The sequence below is a fragment of the Vespula vulgaris genome, chromosome 9, assembly GCF_905475345.1.
Source record: "Vespula vulgaris chromosome 9, iyVesVulg1.1, whole genome shotgun sequence".
Classification (NCBI taxonomy): Eukaryota; Metazoa; Arthropoda; class Insecta; order Hymenoptera; family Vespidae; genus Vespula; species Vespula vulgaris.
The window spans coordinates 1,285,001-1,312,140 of record NC_066594.1 but is presented as its reverse complement, the minus strand read 5'-3'; the positions used below and the strand labels follow the sequence as shown (position 1 = coordinate 1,312,140).

At 34.5% G+C, this 27,140-nt stretch overlaps 3 protein-coding genes across 4 annotated transcripts in view; 1 reads left to right on the top strand and 2 right to left on the bottom strand.

Moving 5' to 3' along the window:
- Positions 1 to 4,184: 4,184 nt before the first annotated feature.
- LOC127066341 (reversion-inducing cysteine-rich protein with Kazal motifs) lies at positions 4,185 to 18,673 on the top strand. Its single transcript, XM_050999933.1, has 8 exons — positions 4,185 to 5,109; positions 12,724 to 12,776; positions 15,518 to 15,601; positions 15,695 to 15,731; positions 15,800 to 16,147; positions 16,289 to 16,721; positions 16,802 to 18,176; positions 18,277 to 18,673. Exons 1-8 carry the CDS (start codon positions 5,034 to 5,036, stop codon positions 18,655 to 18,657), a joined length of 2,787 nt encoding a protein of 928 aa, XP_050855890.1. The 5' UTR covers positions 4,185 to 5,033; the 3' UTR covers positions 18,658 to 18,673.
- Positions 18,674 to 19,119: 446 nt separating this feature from the next.
- LOC127066338 (probable ATP-dependent RNA helicase DDX46) lies at positions 19,120 to 23,886 on the bottom strand. Of its 2 annotated transcripts, XM_050999926.1 has the most exons (8): positions 23,698 to 23,886; positions 23,154 to 23,372; positions 22,858 to 23,005; positions 22,463 to 22,777; positions 22,074 to 22,395; positions 20,873 to 21,995; positions 20,227 to 20,758; positions 19,120 to 20,138 (listed from the first exon to the last, which is right to left on the bottom strand). In XM_050999926.1, the coding sequence occupies exons 1-8, from the start codon at positions 23,715 to 23,717 to the stop codon at positions 19,716 to 19,718; spliced, it is 3,102 nt and encodes a 1,033-aa protein (XP_050855883.1). In that variant the 5' UTR covers positions 23,718 to 23,886; the 3' UTR covers positions 19,120 to 19,715. The 2 variants fall into 2 exon arrangements, with proteins under 2 accessions (XP_050855883.1, XP_050855884.1); XM_050999927.1 differs by lacking the exons at positions 23,154 to 23,372; positions 23,698 to 23,886 and having other exon boundaries at positions 22,463 to 22,579; positions 22,669 to 22,777; positions 22,858 to 22,872.
- Positions 23,887 to 26,615: 2,729 nt separating this feature from the next.
- LOC127066348 (aminomethyltransferase, mitochondrial) overlaps positions 26,616 to 27,140 on the bottom strand; it is a 2,066-nt gene continuing 1,541 nt past the window's right edge. The window contains exon 5 of the mRNA XM_050999968.1: positions 26,616 to 27,096. Within this exon, the coding sequence (XP_050855925.1) occupies positions 26,759 to 27,096 (338 nt within the window). The 3' untranslated portion in view covers positions 26,616 to 26,758. The remainder of the gene's footprint in view (positions 27,097 to 27,140) is intronic.

Sequence of the window (27,140 nt, the reverse complement as noted above, 5' to 3'; positions counted from 1 at the left end):
GTCTCTCATTAATGCTTCATTAATGGACTGATCAAGCCAGGCAATTGGTCAAATAGCGAGTACGAATGAACGATTTTCCTCCCACTGCTATAATATAAACGTTTGTTAGTATTTCCGGTTGAGAAGTCGTTTATTTTGATGAATGAGTAGATAATATTCGATAAAGATCTCTGTGTGTGTGTGTTTGTATGAGAGGTGCATGTGTTTCTGCGTCTCAATGTTTTTATTTCTTTTCGAAAGAGAATATACATTACCTACAAACCTATATTGAAATAAGAAGCCTGAATTCTTCCAAGAATTTATGTAGGTCAACATCATATACATATATACATATGTATATACTTACATATATACTTACATACATGTATATATATAAATACACATTTATATATATATATATATATATATGTCTATAAGAAAATCATATGTCGCAATAGATACATATAAAGTTGTTATAAACGTTCATCGTGGTCAAACTCTATGCTAAGCATTCATTTGCTTGTGTATAATGTAAAGCACAGTGTATAAGTGAAAGGGTTTTTTGGTCATTTATCTTGGCATTGAGAATAGGTATTTTTCAAGAAATTATATACATAGATCAATCTGCTAATTTATATAGGTCCATAATTTTCAAATATACCATACGTTTATACGATTTTATATATACATTTTATTTTTATTTTTCAAGTGTTTTATATCGTGAATGCTGGCAATAATTATGTAAATTAGCATTGAGAAAGAGTAATACAGAATGCTATGCTGATAGAATTATATGTCATTAATTCAGAACTATTTTATATTATATATTATCTTGTACATTGATTAAGTATATTGAAAAAAATGAGTGTTTATTTTTTCAAAATTTCTTATTTCTAATATATTATATAAATGTTGGTTCATAAGAGTGTAATTATGATGCACGATGCGTGTTGAAATTTTTATGCTTTATTTTTTTATTTTTAAGAGTTTTGGTTTTAAAATAGATTTATCAAATAAGACTAATTTAAGAAAGAAATGGCAGATTAGTTGATTATCTGTTTCTTAGAAATTAAGGTCGTTTAAAATGCTTGAATATATTTTTCCAATAATCTATTCCTTATTTAACCTTTAAATATCTGACTTTTGATTTATGAATAATGCGATGTAGTAAAAATGTTGGTAATAAATTAGTGTTAATAAATTTGACTACTGATATAATATATTACGTAGTAAACGCAATTTTGTATTATGCACGTCGAGGATGTAAAAAATTATATTTAAAAATTATATCAATTGTTGAGATAATTTTGTCGTGAGATGTTTCATAAAGAATATCCATATTTTTTTTTATGGATATGTCGTGATTGATGCATCCTCTATCGACTTTGACCGTGTCGAAGGAAGGTTCATTAAACGCGACTAATTAGTATGTTATCTTAGTTTGCAGATCTCCACATGCAGCAACTTCCATGTGGTGAGATCGGTATTACTTGTGATCTATCTAAATCTAAATCGTGTAACGCAAGTACTGCCTAACTAATTGGCTATATATTTCAGTACGTTTCTAAAACGTTCTCTTTTTTTCTCTTTTAATTATACCTAATTATTATTAAAGCTAAATTACAAAATGACTCATCATGCTCGAACAGATAGATAGAATAGATATAACATTAAAAAATAATTTTTTGGATATTAAACGTACCGAGGATCTTAAAATCAACATTCCCAAAACTTTTCTTCCTGCTATTTTCGCTAATAACTATTTTAACGTTATTGAATATTTAAGAATTACTTATGATCGAGTATAAAAGTCAATCTCTATGAAAGTTTCTCGTTTTAGTTTTGTTTTTGGACGTAATCAAACCATAACGTCATCTATGTTTTTTTGTAAATTACCTCGTTTGATATATCATCTTATGGAAATAATGATCTTTATGGGTGATCACACCTTGACGCTAGATATTAAAAACCGGTAGGAGAAGTATGAAAAGTACCGATCAACGACGACAGCGACGACGATGACGACGACGACGACGACGACGACGACGACGACGACGACGAAGAGAGAACTGGTTTAACACTGAAATGTTTCTTTAGTTTGATATGCTCTTTTTTTTATATACAATATTTTACAGATAATATATTGTAATACATTTGATACATAATTTAATAAATAATACGTTACTCGAATTTATTCGACTTTCCAAATGATAAAAAGCAAAAGAAAGACGCGGAAAGTTAAGGAAAGAAGAAAATAAAAAATATAACAAAAAGAAAGAAAAAAGAAAAATGATCGATACGTCGATGATCTCTTCGTTTAGATTTATTCTTACGTCGTTATTGTTTGTTAATGACCCATAGGAGCTGGTATACAGGTGATATCAGATGTCGCCGGATAAGGAGACGGTGCCAAGCTCACTCTCTACTGATCGAGAGAAGGGCTTGAATATTTATGCGTGTTCGTATCATTAACATAGCGGACGTGTCGACGGTATTCGAAGCAAGAAGCCGATCGTGGTGCATCGATTCCTTGTGTTCACGAGATAGTTTTACGTTAAGTGACTCTCTCGTGTTCTCTTCTTGTGGGAACATAGATAGAGTCGTTGATAATCGATCTTCTTAATGATATTTGTTTTCTGATATGAAGAGTCCGAGCCAAACGATTAATCTCTTTTACATTATGCAAACACATAAATCAGAAAAACAGATAAAATAGCTTTTGTAAATGTATAAATTTTACAAGCTCGATGCTAAAAGGTCATCGTATTTTATTTATTTTATTGTATTTCAGTTTATTTTAATTTTTGTTTTTATTATTACTTATAAAACTCGATACACAAAAGGAGGAAGTAATTTACATATCGAAACTCTGTTAACCTCGTCTTGTCGTGCAAGTTAAGAAGGTATCTCTGAAATGTATCCGTCGATATTATTATTCTCGGAGATCGCGTAGGTGGTCAAAGGATAATAAGAATGTTACGCTGAACGATAGGGTACGATGTGCGTTTAGCAACAGCCATGGTAAATGGATCTTTGCGCCACGAGATACGTTTCTCAAGAAATATATTCGACGATTATATGTACATATTTACCTACATAGATGTATGCGCTTGGGATTTTTTATTATTAGTAACATAGAATGATCGTTGACTATGGTAAAGCGGTAACGATGTTGTCTCTATCGAAAGAAACGTAAAAAAGAGAAAGAGAAAGAAAAAGAAAAAAGAGAGAGAGAGAGATAAAGTAATGAAAGAGAAAATCGAAGGACCGGTTGTCCGTCGATACTGCCCACGTGCAGATTGAGGGCGATTTATAGAAGGAATAAATTAATAAATTATGAACGCTCGAAGAATCGATCAATCGATGGGCTCGATCGATCGTTGTTCTAAGATTTTCTGTTGCTAGATCAATTCGAATGACTCGACGCAAACTAAGGAGCACTCCTTTTACGATGATGAATAATTCGGTGTCTTTCGTGTGTCGTTTTGTATCTAATCGTTATCAACGGAAATACGGTCACGAACTATAATTTTTCTTTTATATCTTTACCGTATTCTCTTCGTTTTGTCAGGAACGTGTCACGGGTTCAAGTATTCGAAAAAGAATTGGAGCGAGAAATGTAGGATTTACAAAGTTACATCGTAATCTTCGTTTTGAAAAGTTAAGATGTTGCAGGCCTTTTCTAAAAGATTGTAAAACTTGGATAGTGTTACTATATTATTCCTACAGTTTTCTAAAGCTCGTTGAAAGTTTTATCGAACTATTTATCATTGAACAATTTTCCGATCGAGTCGACGTAGAGTCAAGAATAAGAAAATAAGAGGATAAAAAGATAGAGTCGAAGTTTCGAAGTTTAACTTAGTTGAAAGAAAGCCTCGGATATTTTACCGGTATCGTTTAAGTATATGGATTTTTAATGATTTGATACGACGGCAAAAAAAAAGATCTTCAATCTTAATTCAATTTATAAATATATGTACGATATAGATTCAACACAAATGACGTTTCGAATAAATTAGAAAAACTAAAAAAAAAAAAAAAAAATAAGAAAAAAAGAAGAAGTGCTAGTGTTATTAGATCGGTATAACAACGATTCAATGTGATCGATCGAAGAGAACGATCTCTTTCTTCTTTTTACGAATATGAAGTTTAAAGGAACAAATCGAACATAAGAGACGTAACTATAAATAAGAGAGAGGTCGGTGTAATAAATAATATAAAATAAAAGAAACCGAATGCTACGGAAAGAGACGTTAGGAAAATGGAGGAGTAGGAAAAGTAAGGGTCGACTATCGTCTGGGTATATCGAAAGACGTCACACAATAGCGGTTGCACTGCGTGACATCGTGCCACGCGCTCGTCTTCTCCCTCTCCACCTACGCACGGCTTCTTTCCCTCGTGTTAGTAGTTGTGGTCTCTTCGGTCCGTTCGGTAAAAAGCTTGTGCTCCTCTCTTGTGGACTCAAGTGGCAGGAAAAGCTCAGTCGCTCGCGGGCCGCGCTCGAGTGCAGTTCGAGATCGATTTAACGCGAGCCTCTCTTTTCTCCTTTTTTTTTCTTTCTTTCTTTCTATCTATCTATCTATCTATCTATCTTTCTTTCTTTCTTTCTTTCTTTCTTTCTCTGTCTCTGTCTGCTCGTTTATCCGTCCGTCCATTTATTCGTTTGTCTCTCTGTCTATCTGTCTTTCACTCAGTCAATCTCTCTCTCTCTCTCTCTCTCTCTCTCTCTCTCTCTTTCCCTCCCTCTCTCTTTCTTTTCTCTCTATCTTTCGTTCATACCGTCTTAACATGTGAAAGTTTTCATTTCGATCCTTTTTTTTTCCTTCTATCCTTACTCTTCCTTTTTTTTTTTATTTTACCCTTATAATCTTCTATTTATTTTCTCTTCTTTCGTCACCCCCATCCCCTCTCCCTTCTCCCTCTCGTTATATTCTTCTCATTCTCGATCGCACCGTTTACGCGCACGCTCGCATTTAAGCGAAATGAGGTGAAGAGAAGAGAAAGAAAAGGTGGATTAGGAGCACGAAATAATTTCCTCTTGTCGGTATTCAACGATGCTCGCAATAAAAGCGCTTATGGTCGTTCTCCCTGTCATCGTCGTTGCCAATCCCCTCTTCGATGGTGCTCAAGGTAATTTTCATCCTTTTTTTTGTTCTTCTTTTTTCCATTTTCTTTTTCTTTTCTTTCTTGCTTTTCGTTTCTTTTCCTTTTGCCGAGAAAGATATTAAAATTAATCGATGCTACCGTATTATTTAATTTATTTAACTGTCGAGAAATTTCTCGTTATGATACTTGCTGATGTTTTTAATAAGGCAAAAAACGATATTAAGAATTCACTTATCGAATTCGTTATCGAATTTAATAAAACGACGATGGAAAGACTTAATTATTTTCTTCTCAACGGTGTAATAAAAGAAGAGAGAGAGAGAGAGAGAGAGAGAGAGAGAGAGAGAGAAAGAGAGAGATGGAAAGCGATAAGAATATTTTGAAAAATTTCGAAGATTTATCAACTTCGAAGAAATTTTCACGATCATGTAGAAATACGAGTTCTTTGCGACAGATTCACTGAACTCATCTTTCTCCTTCTTCCTTTTCTTCGTCATCGCGACAAGAAGATATCAACTACGACTTCCCGCCACATGTGTCTCCTCTCGCGTTCTCTCTTTCATTCTTCTTTCATATCACACGCCGTCGTTCTTTCTCACGCATTCAAACCCGACGAAGATTTCCATAGCGATTATAATGTCCTCTCGTTTCTTGCATGATGTTTTCAAATTTCAAAAGAACGAATTGCTTTCTCAATTTATTCTCAGTTTCCAATACAGAGAATATTCCACGTGTATCCACGTAATATATTCATTTTAAAAACTATTCTAAATATAATCAATAAATTTTTATTCGATTAATTAATTTTCCTGTAATATCAAAATTCCAAATTTTATCCCTGTACCTTGTTATATCTTAACCGTATCTAACTCGTTTCATTTTAAGAATTAATGAGTAAACAATGAAATCCTCTCTCTCTCTCTCTCTCTCTCTCTCTCTCTCTTCTCCCATTTTTTCTCTCTATTTTTTTTTGTCGTTTAGTCCTCGCCTTTAAATCTTTCCTGAAATTTACATGGTGCACGTGCGTGTGAACGAGGTGTCGCTAACGGTCCTTCGCCTCTGCCTTTACTCGGACTATAAGGTTCGTTCGCGGACAGTCGTGCAACAAGAGGAAAGAGAAATATAAGCAGAACCATTGGCAGCCGCATATATTCTCGTATAAGTATAACCGCACGCGAGAAGGAGTCTCCCTTTCTCTCTTTCTCTTTCCTTCTTCCTTCTTTTCTTTCTTTCCTTCTTTCTTTCCTTCTTTCTTTCGAAGCAGAAGAAGGAGGAAGAGGAGGAGGAGGAAGAGGAGGAGGAGGAGGAGGAGGAAAAGAAGAAGAGGAGGAAGGTGATAACGCGTCACGTTTCTCTCACACGCACTCTTCCTTTAGCAATTCCTTTCTCTCTCTCTCTTTCTTTCTGTCTTTCTGTCTGTCTTTCTCTTCCTCCCCTCTTAGAACTCTTCTCTTTATTGATTACAAATATTTCTGTTCCCAGAACGATAAAAGCGAAAACTTACGGTTATTCCGTTGCATCTCGGAAAGAATGCAAGTCTCGCTCGTTTGAACTAATTTCTTTCTTTTTCTTTTTATTTTATTTTCTTATTTTTTTATTTTTATTCCAAAGATACGAATGCCCATTAAGAATTATTTTTCTCTCCTTCCTTCGTTTCCGGAGACAATATAACTCTTGTTTGGTCTATCGGTCTTTCGTCGAATAATTAATCTTATTGATTTCGTGAAATAATTATGGAAATACTTTACTGTTTTTCTGTTATCGCAATATTATTCTATCTTACGTATATCATGTATTTTCTTTTCGTCTATTACCTAGTATTTTTATATATTACACACACACACACACACACATATGTACGTATCGATACATTTATATAATTTATTATGTATAATAACTCAAGACTAAAAGCCTATAAGTAAATAGAAAGTAGATTCATTTAAACGCTTTAAACATATATGCGTTTTAAAAAGTTGTATATTATAAATGTAAGAAGTATGATTATCGTATGCACATGTATAAACATATATATATATATACACACTCTATATATATATGTATATACATATTCGTTTTATACGCGTTTACTTTCGTTATATTCCTTGTGGTTAAAGAATCAACTTCGAACTAACTTACCCCGAAGATTAAAAACCGTTAATCTTCTCACATTGAAGAAAAAATACATAAAAATCGACGCAACGAAAATAAACCGTTGATTCATAAATTTTCGAGGAAGTTACTACATTGAACATTTTACAAAGTTGACACTTTAATCGTTATTTTATCTCCAATGTTTGAGGGAAAAGAGCGCGTAATCGTGCAAGCAGCGGAGGAGTAATCATAGGTTGTCAGGCGTTACTTGAACAGGAACGATCATAGTGATTTTCACGCTTCGTTATCGTGATACTTGAAAGTGGTCTTGTGTTTAATTGGTCTTTCGATCAATATGTTTAATGTTTTAAGAAAAAAAAAGAAAGAAAAATAAACAGACCTCACAAAAAAACAAAAAAACGGCACGTTTCCCGTATTTTTAACCAACGAACTTCGTGAAAATAACGTTAGTTCTTTGCTTTTACTTGCTAATCTGGAACAACGTTATCGGTTTTGTGATATTTCTACATGAAATTAGAGCAAGTTGTGTAATAACGATCAACGAGTAGCGTTTTGGAATCACGGATGTAGATCGACACACTCTAATTATCCTCGATATATCGACGATGACTTTGCAAAATTGCTTGAACGTTCTTTCATAGCGCTTCGTTTATTCTACTATCGATTAATTAGTTCGATATTACATAGTTACACTATGTACATATATGTATTTCTTAAACTGGACGTAGAAATCTTCTTTCCGATTCGTTTAAAGTCGACAATCGGTAATGAGATCATGTTAGCGAGGATGAAAAGTGTGATGTTAGCCGATGAAAACTATCGTTGTATGTATGTATCTATATAGGATATGTATATTAAATGGCCGTGAAAGTGCTTTTAATCGCAAGGTCGCGTGCTCAGGAGAGAGAATGATTTTATGGTTCGTTTCTTATTAATCTGTTTTTTTTTCTGTTTCTTTTCTTCTCCTATTTCTTTGCTTTTTCTTATTCTTTCACCGTTTCATTTTATATAAATTTCTGAAATGAAGAAATTCTTTATCGCAAAGACGACGATTACTCGATTAGTTAAAACTTCTCCAGTTTATCAAATTCGAGCTTTCTCAAGAATGACGGGTTATCCATCTATTGACAGATGAGAAAATTAGAAAATTAAAAAATTTAATAGACTCGATTTCGTTCGTATCGAAACGAAAAATCATGTTGTTTTGTTTTGTTCTGTTTTGACAAGATATTTATGATCGTCGCTGTCGATGTGTCGTGTAGAATAAAATCCAAAAAAGAAAGAAAGAAAAAAAGAGAAGGATGAAATAAAAAAAGTGTATCGGTTCGAGAATCAGTACGACATGGTCACTCGTGCAAAGTCCGAGTGAGAATCATAATTAGGAAGATACTTCGAACTACACGAAGGGTTTACGAGGATGCAACGAAAGCAGTCCGGAGATGCGATTCCGATGGACCGGTTGTCCCGTGCCTTTTGCATGAAAAAAGAACTGAAAAAAGCGCGAAAAGTCCTTCAAAAAAAAAAGACTGAAGAAATAAGTAGGAAGAGAAGTAAGAGAAGTTTAAAGAAAAGAACAACTGCCAATCGAAAGAAACCGAGTCTCCAAGTGCATATACATATGTACATACATATGTATGTATATATGTATGCATGTATGCATCCATTTATGTGCTTATGATACGTACATTGAAACGAAGACAGAGAGAAAGATAAAGAGAAAGTAAAAGAAAAAAAGAGAGAGAGAGAGAGAGAGAGAGACGTGAAAACCCGTGACAGCTTGAGTCAGATAAAAACACGTTGGTAGAATCACTCTTTTTCTCTCGTTCTCATCTTCTCGCCTCTCTACTCTTCCTTCCATAAAATCTACCAGCAATTCTATAGGCAACATTCGTTCTCAAGCTTGATGACTGTATTAATTATACATAATATAGTCGCGACCACCCGTTCTTCTTCGTCATTTGACGAGTATCTCTTCGTATTGCAGTCACTGCATAATTAAATACTACCCGTCTTATTTTTTTCAGTCTGTCGAGTTGAAATTACGGACGATAGACATTTATGATCCTCCTCTTGTCCCGTTCGAGTCGCGAAATGTAACTGCGTAATCGAATATCAGGTCGATATTATCGTGTATAATACGGGCGGGACGACCATGAAATTTGATCGACCATGTAAGTATATATAATCTTTTTCTTTTTTCGTTTATTTATTCTCTTTTTTCTTTTTTTTTGTTTTTTTTTTGTTTTTTGAATATACGCAAATAAAAAGTACGTTCAAATTTTTTTATGAAGTAACAATCAACAAGGGAATAAACATCGGGATGTTGCGAGATTTCCTCCTTGTACGAATTTCCTTATATACGTTACATCTGGTACGAGACTCTGGTTATCTTATGGCGTGGGAGAATCGCATGAGTTTTACGATTTGGATGACGTCGACATTACCGTGCACATCTCTCGACGGCGTAAGCGGAAAGAAAGCGTTGCAAAACTAACATCTGCGTATACGTTCATGTCCCATGTTAACGTGGTACTTAATTGTTTATGTATATATATATATGTGAATATGTACATATAGTCTTACGATATACGTAAATACTTATAAAACAAATTTCGACTCGGTATGTGTATTTTTCTTCTCTCTCTCTTTTTCTCTTTCTATCTTTATTTTTTTTTTATCAAAACAAAAAGATTAAACCGATAACAATAGATTGTTAATAGAAACATTGCCGTCCTCGTTTGTTGCATGAAACTTCTATGGCACGTTTCAAAGCGACGGTAAGACTTTCACGATAGACGAGGGACGCTAATGGCATTTTAAAATTGTCGTCTACGCTTTCGTTCGTGGAATCTCGAACGAGAGAAATAGCGTGTCAATCAATTACCTTACGAACTTCTTTCGATTGACGATCATCTCTTTTTCTTCTTCTTCTTATTTATTTATTTATTTATTTATTTATTTATTTTTGATTCTACGCCATTCGTGCGAATACCGTCATTTTTGTTGGACATTATAATATTTAAAAAAAGAAAAAATCGATCGAGTACCGTCACAAGTGTACGGCAGAGTTATGCCGTACGGCGACGAAATTAAGGAGTCCTCACAGTAGTTTAAATCGAGGGGGCAAAAGGCCGGATGGCCGCGAACGACGTCGGCTATTTTTGTGTCGTCCGCAAACGGAGCCACGAAACGTCGCGTTTAGCGTAGCCCACTCTTCGCTAACGAAGAATTTCACGATGCGCGACGCTCCGTCGAGACTTAGTTCATAATGGATGGTCCGGATCAAATGGGTTTAAATCGGAATGATTTATTTATATCGTAATAATAGCTTTCCTCGTAATTTTTTTCATTTTTTAAATCGATGAATTTTTACACGCACGCGATATATACACATAAACATAAAAACGCATGCGCGCACACAGCATTCACAATTATCAATTATTATACAATTTTTTGGATCAAGCGATATTTAACGGCAATATGTTTTCGTTAAATACGAATAGAAGAAAAAAGAAATCGATTTTTGTTGCGTCCTTGTTTATGTAAATATATCCAAGAACAGTATTGTCGCATATCGCGTTCAAAATAGAACAGTAATAAGAAAGGCAAATAAGTATATATCTGTAAAACAGGTTCTTGAGAGAAAAAGAGAGAGAGATAGAGAGATAGATAGATAGAAAGAGAAAAAGAGAGAGAGAGAGAGAGAGAGAGAGAGAGAGAGAGAGAGAGACGAAAAGAGAGCAATATTTATCGTCGAGCGAACGAAACGAAAGCGTCGAACGTGTGTCGTCCAAAGTTAAAAAGCTGTCTCCTTTTCTACTCCTTCTTCTTCGAATGAAGATGGCTGAGTCTTCTCTCATAATTTGCGTCTAATTGGTATCTATTGGCTCAATTGCAACACGTCGTGGGTATTGTTTGCTACGCCCGCCGTGGATGCGTGCATCGCTTATAATGCTTATACACACACACACATATATATATATATATATATCTTATGTACATACATATTATATATATACGTAGATATATACTGCGTGTTTGACTCTCCCTCGTTTGCCTTTAAGAAATAAATTTTTTTTAAAAACTCTCGCTATGTCTACCCGCATCATAACCGTCGGCGCTCTCTAAACTTCTTCAATATCGTTCTTGATCGATCGGTAGGACGAGTAGATGGAAAGTGACGTTATGTAATGCCATGGGTATTACACGATCTAATAGTATTTTGTTGCTTTTTTTCTTTTCTTCTTTCTTCTTTTCTATTTTCTGTGTTTCTTTTTTTTTTGACACTTGTCATTACGAATACGGATAAACGATTGTGCAATTACGATATATTCGTCTTGATTGATCTCGTACTTACATAATCGTTTCTTTTTTTATTCTACGAGTCAACACACCGTGGGAATAATTTTCTATAAAAGAAAGATAGAAAGTGAGTGGAAGGGTCGAAGATGTAAAAAAGATATGAAGAAAGAAAAAAAAGAAAGAAAGGAAAAGTAAGAACGAAAGGAAAAAAAGAGAGAAAAAAGATCGATGGAAAATGATACGATCGATAGAGAGATGAAGAACGTGGCTTCGAATTTTCAAAGAGATCGGACAATTTCGTCATAAGAAGCTCCCGTTCACGACGATTGACGTGCATAAAGCGGCCGACGTACTCTCGAGACGGGTCGTGTCACGGAGTTTCGAATTCGAGTCTTCGATCGTTACCACGTGAGAAACGGCTCCCCTTGGTTATTAAATAATGTAAGATTCAGAAGAAAAGTATATAGGAAAGTAAAAGAAGAGGGTGAGAAATATTGATTTTTGTCTCATTGTCTGATTCGAATGACATGATGATATATACACACATGTAATATATAATTTTAAATAAATAAATAAATACACACGGACATATGTATATACGTATAGATGTATGTATGTATGTATAATTATACTTATGTAATATATATATATATATATATAACAATTTTAATAATAAATACATTAATAATGATATAAAATAATTAATAATAAAAAGATTTGAAAATGTATAATAATAAAAGAGAAAGTTTACGAATAAAATTGTTTTAAAGATATAATCGAAATCATAAAGGTATGAGATAACTTTTGAAATATTTCTCGAACTCTCTTCCATCTTTGTTTTTCTATTTTTAATGAAAGTGGGCCCTGATCCTTTTGACACGCGAAACGTTCCTTCTCTTCTTGCCTATCACGGTCAACGATGGCTTCTTTCTGTCTCTCTCTCTCTCTCTCTCTTTCTCTCTTTCTCTCTTTCTTTTTTCTTTTTTCCCTCTTATTCTGACAGAACGCAGGACACGCGTCTGCTTCGTGTCAGAGGGAAAATAGGAAAAAGGATCCTTATTGCGACGACGCCTTCGGCGAGTGGACTTTTTACCTTCCATGTGTCCTCTCTTTGAGAATTCCCTATTGACGGAGAGAGAAATATCGAAGGAAAGGAAAGGTCTGATTGCATCTTATTCTTTTTTTTCTTTTTTCCTTTATTTTTTTTTCTTTTTTCTTTTACAGAGATGTCCTGCTGTTCGCTGGCTGCCGGATCCTGTCGAAGTGTTTGCTCGAAGGTATGTTTGCACGTGTGACAGATATTAAAGAGAGACAACTACGAGACGAGAAATAAATTGGCAAATTAATTAAATTCGTAATCGATAAAAATTATATTAACGTATTCGTAAACAATATAAATTATCGAAATAAAACATTTCTAGCTATTCAACAATTAACAGTTTTAACAAGAGATTTTAGTGAAAGGGATATGAATAAAGAAAAGAGTGGAAAAAATAGAAATAACGAGAACTAGCGATTGAAATTCAAGTCCTCTTTCGTACGGTGAAATGTGGTAATAGTAGTAGTAGTAGTAGTGTAGTAGTGTAGTAGTAGTAGCAGCAGCTAGCGATCGGTAAGATAGGAAATTATGCGGTTGGTTGGCCGAGGGACGGACGATCTACCTACGATCTATTAATTATGCTACAACTTTCGTGGGAATTTAAAGAAATAGGAAAAAAAAGAAAAAAAGAAAAAAATAAAAAAGAAAAGAAAACAAGGATAAAAGAAAAATATATTCTTGAGGAAATAATCGTTCACGTCAACGTGAACGCGAAAGAGTATTGGTAACTCTCTTGTGACAAGGACGATAAAAAGACATGATATAAACCGAGTTCGCGGATATATTAAGGATACTGTGAATAAAATTTACGGGGGAGGTGAAGGAGAAGTAAGTAGAAAGAAGTAGAGGAAGCCCCTTTCGAGAGGAGATATCCTCGAACGAACGACGTGGGGTGCACGCGATACTGCTGAGGCTTTTTTAAAGGTGGCTGCTGCGTTCCTTCTCTCGAAGATAATATCGGAGACATTGGGTGCCCGCTGAGAGATTTACGTGGTGCCTTCCTTCTGGGCTCCCCGTAGACTCATTCATACGCAAATATTATGAATTGACAAGACGAACTTGGATAACGGATGTGTTATCAACGATATATTTTACACGAGGTTTTATCATCATTCGTCTTTTCTCACGATTTTTCTTTCTTTTTTTGTGCTTTTTTTTTATGACAAATATTTGGCGATATCTTATCGACTATTTTATATTAGCATTGTTTGCAACAACTTAGGTAATATTGTTTTTAACAAAGAAAGAAGTTAATGTTCGCACTTATTACTCTTACCGATCGTTTAGCCCTTACTATCTATCTTATCATCATATTCTCTAATATCGTTTCTCTCTAATATCTTTCGATTATCTTCATCTCGAAAATATCATTACGATGTTCGTTCAATTCGCTTTTACGATAATGTTTGGCATTAAGGAAATAATAATAGGACTAAGAGTACGTTATGTCCCGTTCGTTACTTATTGTATATTGAAACTAGGGTGGAAACTTTTACCATGTTTGAAACGTGAGTCACGATAAAGATAACAGGAGAACAACGTAAGAACGGAGACTTTTGGAATAGGACGTCTTCGGATCGGTTTACTCATGCACTTCTCTTTCGTTTATCTGAAAACGAGATAACCGGAAATCATGACGGAAGCTCGAATTACGCGACACGTTTGGGAAAGAGAAAAACGAAGAGGGTCGAAACTCCTTCCCTTGTCTTACCACACTCAAGATACTTCCAAGTTTTTTAGCGCTATGCAATGGGGCGAGACGTTGTGGTTATATTTTCTTTATTTTCTTGTCTGGAACAATATTTTCGTTCCCTGTGCTACGTTGTAAAACTGGTCGTTAAATTTTACGCGTTCGAACTGTCTGAAAGCACATTTAAACATATATCTACCAACATGTGGATATATGTATATATATATATACATGTATATAAAATATAGAAAGAATTATTCGAGAATAAATCATGTAAAGCAAAAGTATTATTTTCCGAGTTTTACAATGATATACGAGTTTAGAAATAAATACATATATCTACTGTTCTGAATATTAAAATATAATTTATATACGAGATTAATGTTTTTGTATTTCTACATTATTTTTCATTTTTAGAGTAAAGTATACTCGACAAGTGTAGCGTGAAAAATTCGCGAATGAAAAAGACGCTCGTTGCAAAATGGCGGCGCGGTCCATCTTTACATTCCTCCCAGAATATACCGGGACATAAATACGTATCTACATCGCCTTTGCGGTTCTTCGTCCTTAAGTTTCAAGATTATAGCGTGAGATAGAATAGAAAGATGTTAGGAAGACGTCAAACGTTTTCTTCTTTACACGTTTACGTTATACGATCAATTCTTGATTTGAAGAAAAAGAATAACAAAAAAATCAATTTGGCTTTTGACATAAAAAAAAAAGGTTAAAAACTGTAGTGAATAAAAACATGATCGTCGCGTACATCGTAAAGTTACACTTGCTACAACCTCTGACCTGTCTAACTCAACGAGTCTCGGGACCCACCACGCGTTGATGGATGGTCGTAACTTGCATGCGTGATGAAAATACAAACTGACCCGTATGTCCTCGCGTAGGACACCGATTGAATCAGGAATGAGTGTCAAACGGGCGAACGGTCGATATCCACCAGGTCTATTGGCATTCAGTGTCGACTAACAGGAAATTGTGGTGAGCGCAGAACGTTTACGTCCTTGATTCTTAATGCCACCTAATGTGCTACTCTGCATTTTGAAATTTTGAAAAATTCCAACGGATATGCTGCTCGTAAAAAATGCAAAATTAACTGCACAACTATCGATATATAAAAACAAGTTTTCGTTGTGAAATAGAATATACGTTTATTAAATTCGATCTACGTTCGATCTCACGAATTATTTCATTTCAGAATTGATTTTATATATTTACAGATCCCGCTTGTAACTTTGGGAGCAGAAGCTGAAGCAAGAAATAATGCGACTCTACGTCTTTTGGAATTCTGTTCCATCGAGTTGGTAAGGAAATTTTTATTTTCCGTTGTAATAAATCACATAAGAAAATATCGAATAAAATATTCATAAATCTTACTTTTAATCGAATTATTCTAGACGGACTTTTGGTCCTGCGTCAACTCCACTCTAAAGGGTAAGTATCGTATTAAACTTGATAATCGAGTTTCGAAAGTAACTCTATCGGTCAATTAAAATTCGTAGAGGCAAAGAAAAATGAAAATTGGTCGGGTAGAAGATGTTGTCATTTGGCACAAAATCCAATATGTCAGTCGACTTGTGCCCTGTCAGGATCCCGAAGTAATTTGAACGAATCATGCAGACCTAGCGACGAACCGGAACTTTTTTCTTGTTTGGAAAGACGCGAAGAAGCAGAGCGTTGTTGCAGTACCGTTTCCAATGACACGTGCAGGTCTGTTTGCAAAGATTTATTTCATAGACCTGGAAAACAATCGAGTTTGAAATTGTATAGCAGCAAGGGTTGCTTTCATCAAATACCAAAGTGTCTTAAAACCGTAGCCGAAGTGAGACACGTCGAAGATCCGAAGCAATGTAAGTTAGATTCGTACATATGTAAACACATACATACGTTCGAAAGACCTGTTTAATTCTGTTACTTTGTAAAAAATGAACATTCAATTATCAAACGTGAATTTTGCTTTGCCCCATTTCCTTTCTTTTTTTACTACGTAGATTTGCATTGTTGCGACGAAGCGAGGAACGCGGCTTGTTCAGAAACTTGTCGAGAAATTCTCCATACAGCAACGACCGATCAGGAAATTTTGGATGCTCTTGCAGAAAAATGCAGCCCCATATTGCCACATTCGCCGTTGTGGAGTTGCGTATTGAAGTCGACTCCAACGAAACCTGTACGTTTACCATTGGACACCGGTAAACTCTCCTGTTGCTCCAGAGCAAATAGACAACGTTGTCAGAATCTTTGTTGGAGGGCATTTCAAGCAGATTGGGAGACAGCTTGGACTCAACTTGACACGGAATGTCTCTCTTCAAACTTGGAGAGCGAACTGCGAAGATGCCTCGACGAAGCTGATAATTCTTGTGAAATGGGATGCTCTGGTCTTTCTTATTGCGCACGATTTAACGACAGACCGACCACTCTGTTCAGGTAGCGTATCATATAATTTAACTTAGTACGCGAAGCTGGCTTTATTTACATACTTCAAACGATACCTGTTCTCTTAACAGGACGTGCACAGCGGCAGCCGACGATGTTGCCAAGTGGGAGGCAGATCATTGGTCTCGAGGTGGTGTCATTCGAGGACTTGGCGTTACTGTCCGAGTAGCATCATCCTGTCCACCAGAAACTTTACGCGCGGCAGCTTGTTTTTTGCAATTACGACCTTGCGACATAAGAACACACGAGACGCGACTCTGTCGAGAGGACTGTTTGGAATTGATGGCCAGTTGTGTGGACTGGTCTACTATCGTAGGATCTCATACGGCTGCTACTTTATGTTCGAAGCTTTCACCAGGTAGACCAGATGCTCCATGTGTCTCTTTAAAACCTTTCCTTGAAAATCCACGGGACGACAATTCTGTGATTCATCCGGATGACGATATCACGACACCTTGTAAGAATAATCCTTGTCCTCAAGGTCAAGTATGTATTTTGACCGTAAACGAGCGAAAAATTTATCGTTGCGTGCCCGGCTGTTCTTTGGGAGAAATGTCGAAACAAGTCGTACCACTTTCTTCCTGGGTTCAAATTCCAAGATACGATCAACACGGTTGTCTCAGGATATGTCAGTGCACGTTACTCGGATTGGAAAAATGTAGGACTTTGAATTGCATCAATTTCGATTTCTGTTGGGTACAAGATCGTTTTATTCCACCGAGATTGAACTTTTATCTTGAGTGTAATCCTTGCCGTTGTTTCGAGGGTGAGGTCACTTGTTCGAGAAAAACGTGCACGGAGATCAAGATACCTTCTTTACCATGTGATTGTCCGGCTCATTACGTACCAGTGTGCGGAAAGTCAGGTTACACTTTTGCATCGGCGTGTCTAGCTAAGTGTGCTGGTTTCACCGCGAACGAGGTTGACTTTGGTAGATGTTCTAGCCGAGATCCTTGCTCGCCAAATCCTTGCGACGGTACGGATAAGTGTGTAAGAAGGCGCAGAGTCTGTTTATCAACGATTCACAAATATTGTCGACAATACGAGTGTGTACCGATAGATTGCGATCCTCAAGGCGATAACAGCGGTCCAGTTTGCGACAAAGACAACCATCAGCATCACTCGTTTTGTGCTATGATACGAGCGGGAGCTAGTCTTGGCTATAGATCTCCTTGTTTGAAAGGTTGCAGTCTTCGTGGACCTGTTTGCGGTGTCGACGGTGAAATATATATCAATGAGTGTGCCGCTTGGGCAGAGAAAACCGTTGTAGATTATTACGGTCCATGTGTCGCTGTTGGCTTGATAAGTGATCAAGTTAAGCCTAGATGCGGCGACATCGTTCAATGTCCACCATTGAAGGAACCTAATTGTATCGGAGTTACGCCACCTGGTGCTTGTTGTCCTGTCTGTGGCGGAGCTGCCAGATTATTTTATTCGAGAAAACAGGTGGATATTTTATTATTTTTATATATATATATATATACCTAATAAATCTCTTACGCCAATCTTATATAGATAATATAATTAATATATTTGATTATTACAGTTGGATAAAATATATCACGTGATGGACGAAGAAATAGATAAAGACTTCGTAACATTGGATGCACTTTTAACTGCATTAAGACGACAAGTACAGGTAGCGCAGTGTGCAGTCCGCGGTATGGTGACTCCCGAAGGTGATATTTTTATTGTCGTACAATCTGTGCTTGAAAAACCTTCGTCTTTACAATTGCGAGCTTGCATAGCGGAAACGGAAAAGCTCGTTGTTAGAATCACGGAAAGAAGTCCTAAAATTGCAGCGGAAGTTCCTTTGGGATCGCTCACTCGAGCAGAAGTGGCACACGCTCATGTTTCTATTGCTAACGTTAATCGTGTTTGGTTTTCAATGATATCTTGCACGATCGTATTCAGTATTTTTGCATGAACGATTAGAAACAAATAAGGAAAAAAATTGTATTAATCGGTGTCACGATTTATGTACCTTCGAGCGAACATGTAATATTCGACGTTATTTAGAAAAGATCAATGGTCGAAGACGATCTTGGAAAGGTTTATTGGATAAGGTATTCTAATCATTTTCTTTTCGTATGCTTTAGAAATATAGTAGAATATTTATTTAATATTTCCGAGACATTTCTGATTCGACTACATCAGTAAATTTACAAAAGTGAATGACAGATTCTGATCCCTTTCTTGAATCGTTCAAGGTGCTAAGCATTTACATTACCTAGTGACGGTGCCATATAACGACAACGTCAATCTTGTGTCTGTGATTCTTCTAGTGCCTATATATATATATATGTATATGTATATGTATATATATATATATATATATATATATATATATATATATATATATATATATATAATACGTTATGGTATAGAATGTATGTTTTTTCTTTTTTTTTTTTTTACTTATTACTCTAGTATTACCAAAGAGATAGAATTGCGATAAGGAAAATGTACAAAAATGCGCACTTATTATGATGCAAAGAATTGTCGAAATGATTTGTATCGCGCTGTACTATATAAAGTGTACATAAACAAAAGTTTCTAACATAAGTTACCAGACAATAATAAGTAATCAGACATTCATCCGCTCTCGAAAATATTCGATACTTGTTTCATGTTCAATGCTTATATAAATATCTCAATGATAAGTTTCACATTTTTCATAAAATCAAGAATCTACAAGACTTCATATCTTTCTTTTCTTTTTTGTTTTGTTTTTTACGTCTTTACCAATTTCTGGCAGTTTATAAGAATAAAATTATCATAAATGTTATGTATTAAGTTATTAAGTATAATTTGTTATTATATTGATAAATACACACACAAACTCTGTATTGATATTTGATATTTGTATGTATAATAAAATTTCTAATATTTTTGTTCTCCATTCATCAGTAAATCCATTTGATTACATTGCAGCGTCGAATTATGTTTATAAATGTTTAGTTTAATATGACTGTAACAAGTCATTTACAAAACTTTATATCGTCCGCGAGAAGCGGTATGAGCTCCAGATGCTTGTAACTTGATTAATTCTTCTTTTATAAGTCGAGAGACTTCTGCCTTTGCTTTGCTAACTGCTAATTCACTGGTTGACTCAATCGCAAGATACAATTTTCTTTCCCCTTCTGGCGGTGCTTTACCAGGAGCAATGTACGTTCCTCTAACTGTAAGACCTGCCTCCGAGTATTCAGAGATTTGTGCTAAAGCTTCTTTACTCGTAACACGCCATCTTGCTTGCTGAGGGAAATCATTTATTTCTAATTCCTCTTCGTATTTGCGGAAAGTTTGTTCGCCAGTTTCCGCGTCGGTTTCCACGAGATCTTCTTCGCGTGGCTGATAATTAAGTTTAGTATTTAATTTAGCAGCCAGTTGTTCGGCAACGGTCTTTGCCTGAAAGAAAAATAAGTGGATTAGTAAATTAAATAGCTATTACGATTTCTTATTTCGCATATATCATTCTTTTTTGTTTTTAACTTACCGTAATCAAATTTGTAGGACCGGCGCCCTTCAATATAGCTTCTGCTGCTTGTTGCGTAGCTCCTTTTGCTTCTGCACCTAAATTTTTAGCAATATTGATTTTGGATGCAAGTCTTCTGGCCAATTCTAATTTGTCGGTAGCACTTGTCACTGGTTGACCAGGAACTGCAATATTTGTAGCGGATGGTCTTGCGATCTCGCGAACCGTTCTTTTAGGAGCAAGCATGCTTTCGATTTGTTGATCGATATCATTTTCAATGTCTTCGTCATCGGAATCTTGGAGACCAAGGGCTGCTTTTTGGAATTTCTTTTTCTCGTTGGCTAATGCCGCTTCTGATTCGTCGAATTTGAAACCTTTACCGCTAAAACCACCTCCTGTATGTACTTTCTTTCCGTCTGCTGCTTGACGAGCCTTATAAGCTTCCCATAATTGTCGCAGAGGTTCTGGAACAGGTACACCTGCCAATTCATGTGCACGTAAAATATCGCCTGCATAACGTTCTTGTTCGGATGTAATAAATGTATATGCATATCTGAAAGTAGACAAAAATAATTTTGATTTCTTTAGAAATATACTTGATTAATAAATTTGATGTTTTCACGAAGAGAGAAAGAGAGAGAAAGAGAGAAGAAGAAAGAAACCTCACCCTTTATTTCCAGCTCTGCCCGTTCTACCACATCTGTGTACATAATCTTCATAATGATTTGGACAATCATAATTAACAACAAGTACAAGATGTTTAACATCTAATCCTCTCGCGGCCACAGACGTTGCAACAAGCAATTTCGTTCGTCCAGCTTTGAAGTCTAAAATAGTTGAATCTCTGTCGCATTGATCAATACCTCCGTGTAGAGACATGCATGAATAAGAGGCTTTCATAAGATCTTTTAAAAGTGTATCTGCGTTTTCTTGTTTATCGACAAATACGATAGCAGAGCCTTTATCTTGGTAATGTCCAAGGATTTCGAGAAGTTTATAAAACTTTTGATCTTCCTCTAATACCACCACATGTTGTTCAACGTCTTTGCAAACTACGGAACGACCACCGACTTGTACTTCGACAGGTCTAGTAAGTATTCTTCTGGCAAGTGCTTCCATTTGTCTTGGAAACGTTGCACTGAACAAAACTGTTTGTCTATCTGGTCTAACGTTTTCCATTATACGCATTACTTGTGGTTCGAAACCCATGTCGAACATTCTGTCAGCTTCATCGAGAACTACGTAAGTCACTCTACGTAAATTAGTCACTCTACCACTATTTGCCGCTAACATGTCAATCATTCTTCCTGGCGTACACACGATTATTTCTGCACCTCTTTTTAATTCTGCTATTTGTTCAGATATACCAGTACCACCGTACACACATACGTGCGAAAGACCTAAAGACTTTGTGAATTTTTTGGAATCTCGACCAATCTGCATACAAAGTTCACGAGTTGGTGTCATGATTAATGCGATTGGTCCATCTCCGTCAGCTAATGGAGATTGATCTAGTATGTGACGAAACATTGGTAATAAAAATGCTAGTGTTTTTCCACTTCCAGTTTTTGCGATTCCTATAAGATCGCGTCCGGACATTATAGCTGGAATGGCTTGACATTGGATAGGGGTTGGTTTTTCATATCCAAGTTTTTTCAGAACATCTAATTCTTTTTTAGTTATGCCACAATGTGCCCATGACTTAATCGGTTTTGGACATCCCTTTCCTTTTACACGTATACCTTCTAGCTCTTCCTTATAAGTTTCTACTTCTTCTGATGTCATCCTAGCTATAATTATTATTAGTATGTTGTATTCAAATTTTTAATTAATCGTTAATAATTTTGAAACTATTATCGACAACTTACCAATCTCAGGTACTTCTACATAAAATGATTTTCTAAATGGTTGGTATTCTGTTGTCGCATGATCTACTTTAGCTAGTTCTCTTTTCTGTTTATTCGCAATTCCAGCTGCTGTCTCATGAAGATTTTCTCCTTCCTCTTCACTAGAATACTCAAGACCATCTTGATTTTGTTCGATTAACTCTCCTTTTTGTTTCTGTACTTTCTTTTTAGCCACGCCTGTGACAATAACAACACTTTGTCGATTTCCAGGGTCTGTACCATTATTAGTACTCTTTGGAGCTTTACTGTCGAGTTTATTGACTTTTCTGACTTCTTCTTGGACCTGAAAATGTTGATATATTGATATTTAATCTAAAATTTGAAGATAAGTATTCTTATCTTGTATTTACCTCTGCCATGAAAGCATCAAGCGGATCAACTTCTTCCTCTTCATCTTTGGTCTCTTCTTTAGTCTCTTCTACTTCTTCTTTCAAAGCACCTTCCTCTTTGACTTCCTTATTGCTATTCTGAACCACAGGCGTTTCCTCATCACTGTCATCCTCGAGGGACCATTTTTTCATAGGCAATTGAAGATTTGCCAAAATAGATGTCTTACCATCTTTCTTAGTTGCCTCTAACTCCTTTTTCTTCCTTTCAGCACGCCATCTTTCTATCCTCTCTCTTCTCTTTTGCATTTCTAATTCCAATCGTTTTTGTTCCTCTTCCTGAAAATTAATTATTATGTATGTTATAAGATATGCCTATATATGACTCTTGTAAATTTCTAATAGAATATAAAAATTACTTTATCTAATTTTGTATGATCAAATGGTAATTCTTCTGTTTCCCCTTTCTCCTTCTCCTTTCTGTCCCTCGAACGAGATCTGTTGGATCGCTCTTTACCAGAGCGTGACGACTTTGAGCCTGTAAGACGCTTTTCTTTACTGTCTCCACTAGTATACCGAGAACAGTCAATATTAATGAATTATTTTTCTAATACATATAATATATTTAAAATTTTCAGTACTTGTGTCTAAACAGGTGGAAAATTTTCCTTAATTATTGAAAATATTTATAAACGTATACTAATATTTCTAATACCGTTTCTCCCTTCTGTCACGATCCCTTTCTCTCTCCGAACGGTCTCTTCTGTCACTTCTATCCCTATCTCTATCTCGTGAACGACTTCTCCTTTCTCTATGCCTTCCCTTGTCTCTTTCTCTTTCTCTTTCTCTGCTTCTAGAACGTCGTCGTTTCTTTTCTGGTGTAGCAGAACGTGATCTCGATCTTGATCTAGACCGTCTTCTATGATGTCTATCCCTAAATAGTTACAACGTCAATGAGCAACTGAATATAGAATATTAGTTATTTTAAAAATTAAAAATATGTATAAACAAAAACTTTGTAAATAAATAATTAAACACAAATAAAAAAAAAGAGAGAAAAAGTTAAATAATTCTTTGATCAATAAACTATACATAAATCGAATAGTCATAGATAAGTAAAATTTTGTGTTATACAATATTTATTCAAAATATATAATTATATATGGAAAAAATTTTATAAAATAAGTCAAAAAAGAAAAATAAAAACCTTAATATTATAACCTCTAAACCAACGCTTGCGTTAAGTTTATTGTACTTACTTGTCGCTGCTCCGAACCATTATTACTTTTATTAATATTAAACACTACTATTTATAACTATTTGATTAGAAAGTTTTTATCGCACCAATATCTACTATCATTTCAATATAATTCACATTTAGATGTAACCCTCATACTACACAAAGCACTTACAACAAAAAAATCTAAATTGCATACCGTCGTTCAATACATGAAGGAAGTGTAGACTCTAATCGGTAAAGAATGTTCATATTTCTCCATCTATACCTTAATACTTAAAAGTTGGAGCTTGATCGATAATTTATTTTTTTTATGTACACCTATAATTACTCAGTAAGTTAGATCAATTTTTAATCGAAAGGAAACAGTATTTTTCAAGTGCGACTATTTCCATCAGTCGGTATTATAACATCATCAACATGGAATAATAGAAGGACAAAGATATTAAAAGTAAATTTTGTTAAATTAAGTCGGTAATATAGAAACATAAAGAAGAATAATGGAGAATGCAACCCAATAGCGAGCAACCACTGATACAAGTATCATGCTTGGGTACATATATAAGATAAAAATAAAATTTAGTCACTACCAAGATGTATCAATTCTACCAGGAAAATAGAAAACACTGTATATTATATTATATTGTGATATATTGTAATATATTGTATTGTATTATATTAAGATTTATATGTTAAAATAAATATTTCTATAATTATCAAATACATTGTATTAAGAATGTATTATAAATAAAAATGAAAATAAAAATATTTAATGTAAAAAGAAATCCAATGTGTTAATCATTATATCCTACCATTTTTTCCTCATCCAAACAAATAGTCCCTCCATGTAAAATTAAGAACAGAGCGAATTCTACAGAAAATAGAGTTTTATAAAAAAATGTATATAAAAAACGCTGAATCGTACCACCTCCAGGTAAGTTCTACTCTCCTGTTCGAAAAATCAAATTCTGAAGCGTGCGGAAATTTTCTCCACAAATCGAGATTTGTATCAGGATCACATGATGCTAAAAGAAGTGGCACGCTGAATCGTGCAACCTCCAGGTAAGTTCTACTCTCCTGTTCGAAAAATCAAATTCTGGAGCCCGCGGAAATTTTCTCCACAAATCGAGATTTGTATCAGGATCACATGATGCTAAAAGAGGTGGCACGCTGAATCGTGCCATCTCCTGGTAAGTTATACTCTCCTGTTCGAAATTTTTAATTCTGCTCATGGGCGAAATTTTTGTCGCTAATCGAATGTTTTAAAATGTTCTTTTTTTTGCAATTTTTTTTTGTTTATCTAGATTGCAGTATGTAATTATTATATGATGACCAATTTGTTATTTTTTATGTAATTGTTGTTATGATAATTGGGTTTAAGAAAAGACACATTGTATTTTTGTTCATGATATATGTTTATTTTTATTTGAATTATTTGTAGGTACAAAATATTTTTGTATTTGCTAATTACAGGAATATTAACTTAATCATATAATTTATGATTTAATATACTACATTATTATCTAATTTGAATTCATTTAATTCTATATAATATAATGTATAACAATAGGTGCGTATTATAATGTATAGTAATGTATAATAATGTATGCGTTTGTATACATTCCTTTTTTATATAGAAGATTTTATTTTGAAAGTTCTGGGTTATGTTCTCTTATCTTTTCTTTCCTTTGTTTATATTCTGTGTTTTCTCGTGTATTTTCAGTTTTATAACTAGTTGCGAAATTTTACGAACATCTAGAATTTATTTGATTAGATTGAGATGAGTCTAGCCAATTGAAAAAGAAAACAATTAAATTATTTTTATCTTTCATATTTGTTTAATTTATTTTGATTGTATTTGGAAAGAAAAATTACGGTCTTACTTTTTCTTCTTAATTCGTTGATCATAAATTTCTCGTAATGTTGAAACTGGAAGACTGGGATATATTGCACCATAAATTTTCTTTTGTAACTTGCTTCGAATAATGAAGTTTATTTCTAAATGGTTTAGATATTTGTGAAGGATGAGATGTCATCTGCGAACGACCTATTTTTTGCATATGTTTAAAAAGTATTTTATTTTACGGTATTCTATAATTAGTATTTTAGTTAATAAGAATAACAAAAAAAGCTAGCAACAGAAAATATTCTACAAGTTTTGTCCTTACGTCATCGATAATTTCATTTTTATTAAACTGTTCATTAGAGATACTTGAGAGTTTTGTTAAATCTTCGAACGTCTTTATCGTCTTTTTGATCTCAAATTATACGAGTAACAAGTCTATAGAAACTTATAATAAAGAATTTTTTGTTAAGCTATACATTTTTTATATATGACAATCAAAAATAAACATTAATAGTAATAAAATGTTCAGTTAATTTTGTTACTTACATTCTTTGATTATTTGTCGACTCGTCTGTTTTATTAATATTATTGATTAGTAGAAATGCATTGTGAAACAATTCCAACATTATCTTTCATATCTTCTAATATTTTTATATTCGCTATTCATCTTCCTGATGCTCTTTTCCTATGAGTAAAACATCGAGATTGTGTCGGTAATTAATTGAAACTAAATGTCGGTAAAGAAGATATTAAAAGATATAAGTACATCTACAGTTACCGATAAGTTTACTTTACTACAGAGGATAAAACAGTTTTGGAAATACCCACATGCGCTATAGATCATTGACGAATTATATCGTATATATATATGCAATATATAATATTATAATATATATTGTATTATAATATATATATAATATTATTAATCCCGTAAAAACGCGCATATGTCATTAAGGAATTATTCCGTAATAGAATCATTTTTAACCTAGTTAATTTCGATTACTTAACTAATAACTCGTAATTAATTCAATGCTATAAAAGTCGACGTTTCCGATAATAATTCGCACTATTCATTATAGATATCTATTCACATATATCTTTACAAAAACAGAAATATATTTACAGCATATTCCTACAGTATATTACGGATCCTACAGTATATATAATTTTATTCTTATAAAATATAAAAAAAAGACATGCACACAACAATGAAATAATTCTTATAGATAATTGTCGCTTATTTAGCCGTGTAATATTTGGTCTTTACGAATGGCATTTTAGTCACGGTTGCCTTGTAAGTCTTCCCTCGAATTTCTACTAATATACCTTGACCAGATTGTGCCAGGTCTGGTGGTACATAGCCCATGGCAATTGGACGACCTAAAGTTGGACTTGGTGTACCGGAAGTAACGGTACCAACTCGTTCACCCTCTGGAGTTAATATATTCGCACCTTCTCTAGCAGGTGGCCCTTGTCCTAATATCAAGCCAATCCTTTTTTTCGTCGTGCCGAGTTTAATCTGCGAAAGAATTCTCTGGGCACCTGGAAAGTTGCCTTCGGTTCTTCTTCTCTTCGCTGTAGAATAATCATCTTTTTAATGATAATTTCACAAAGGCCAA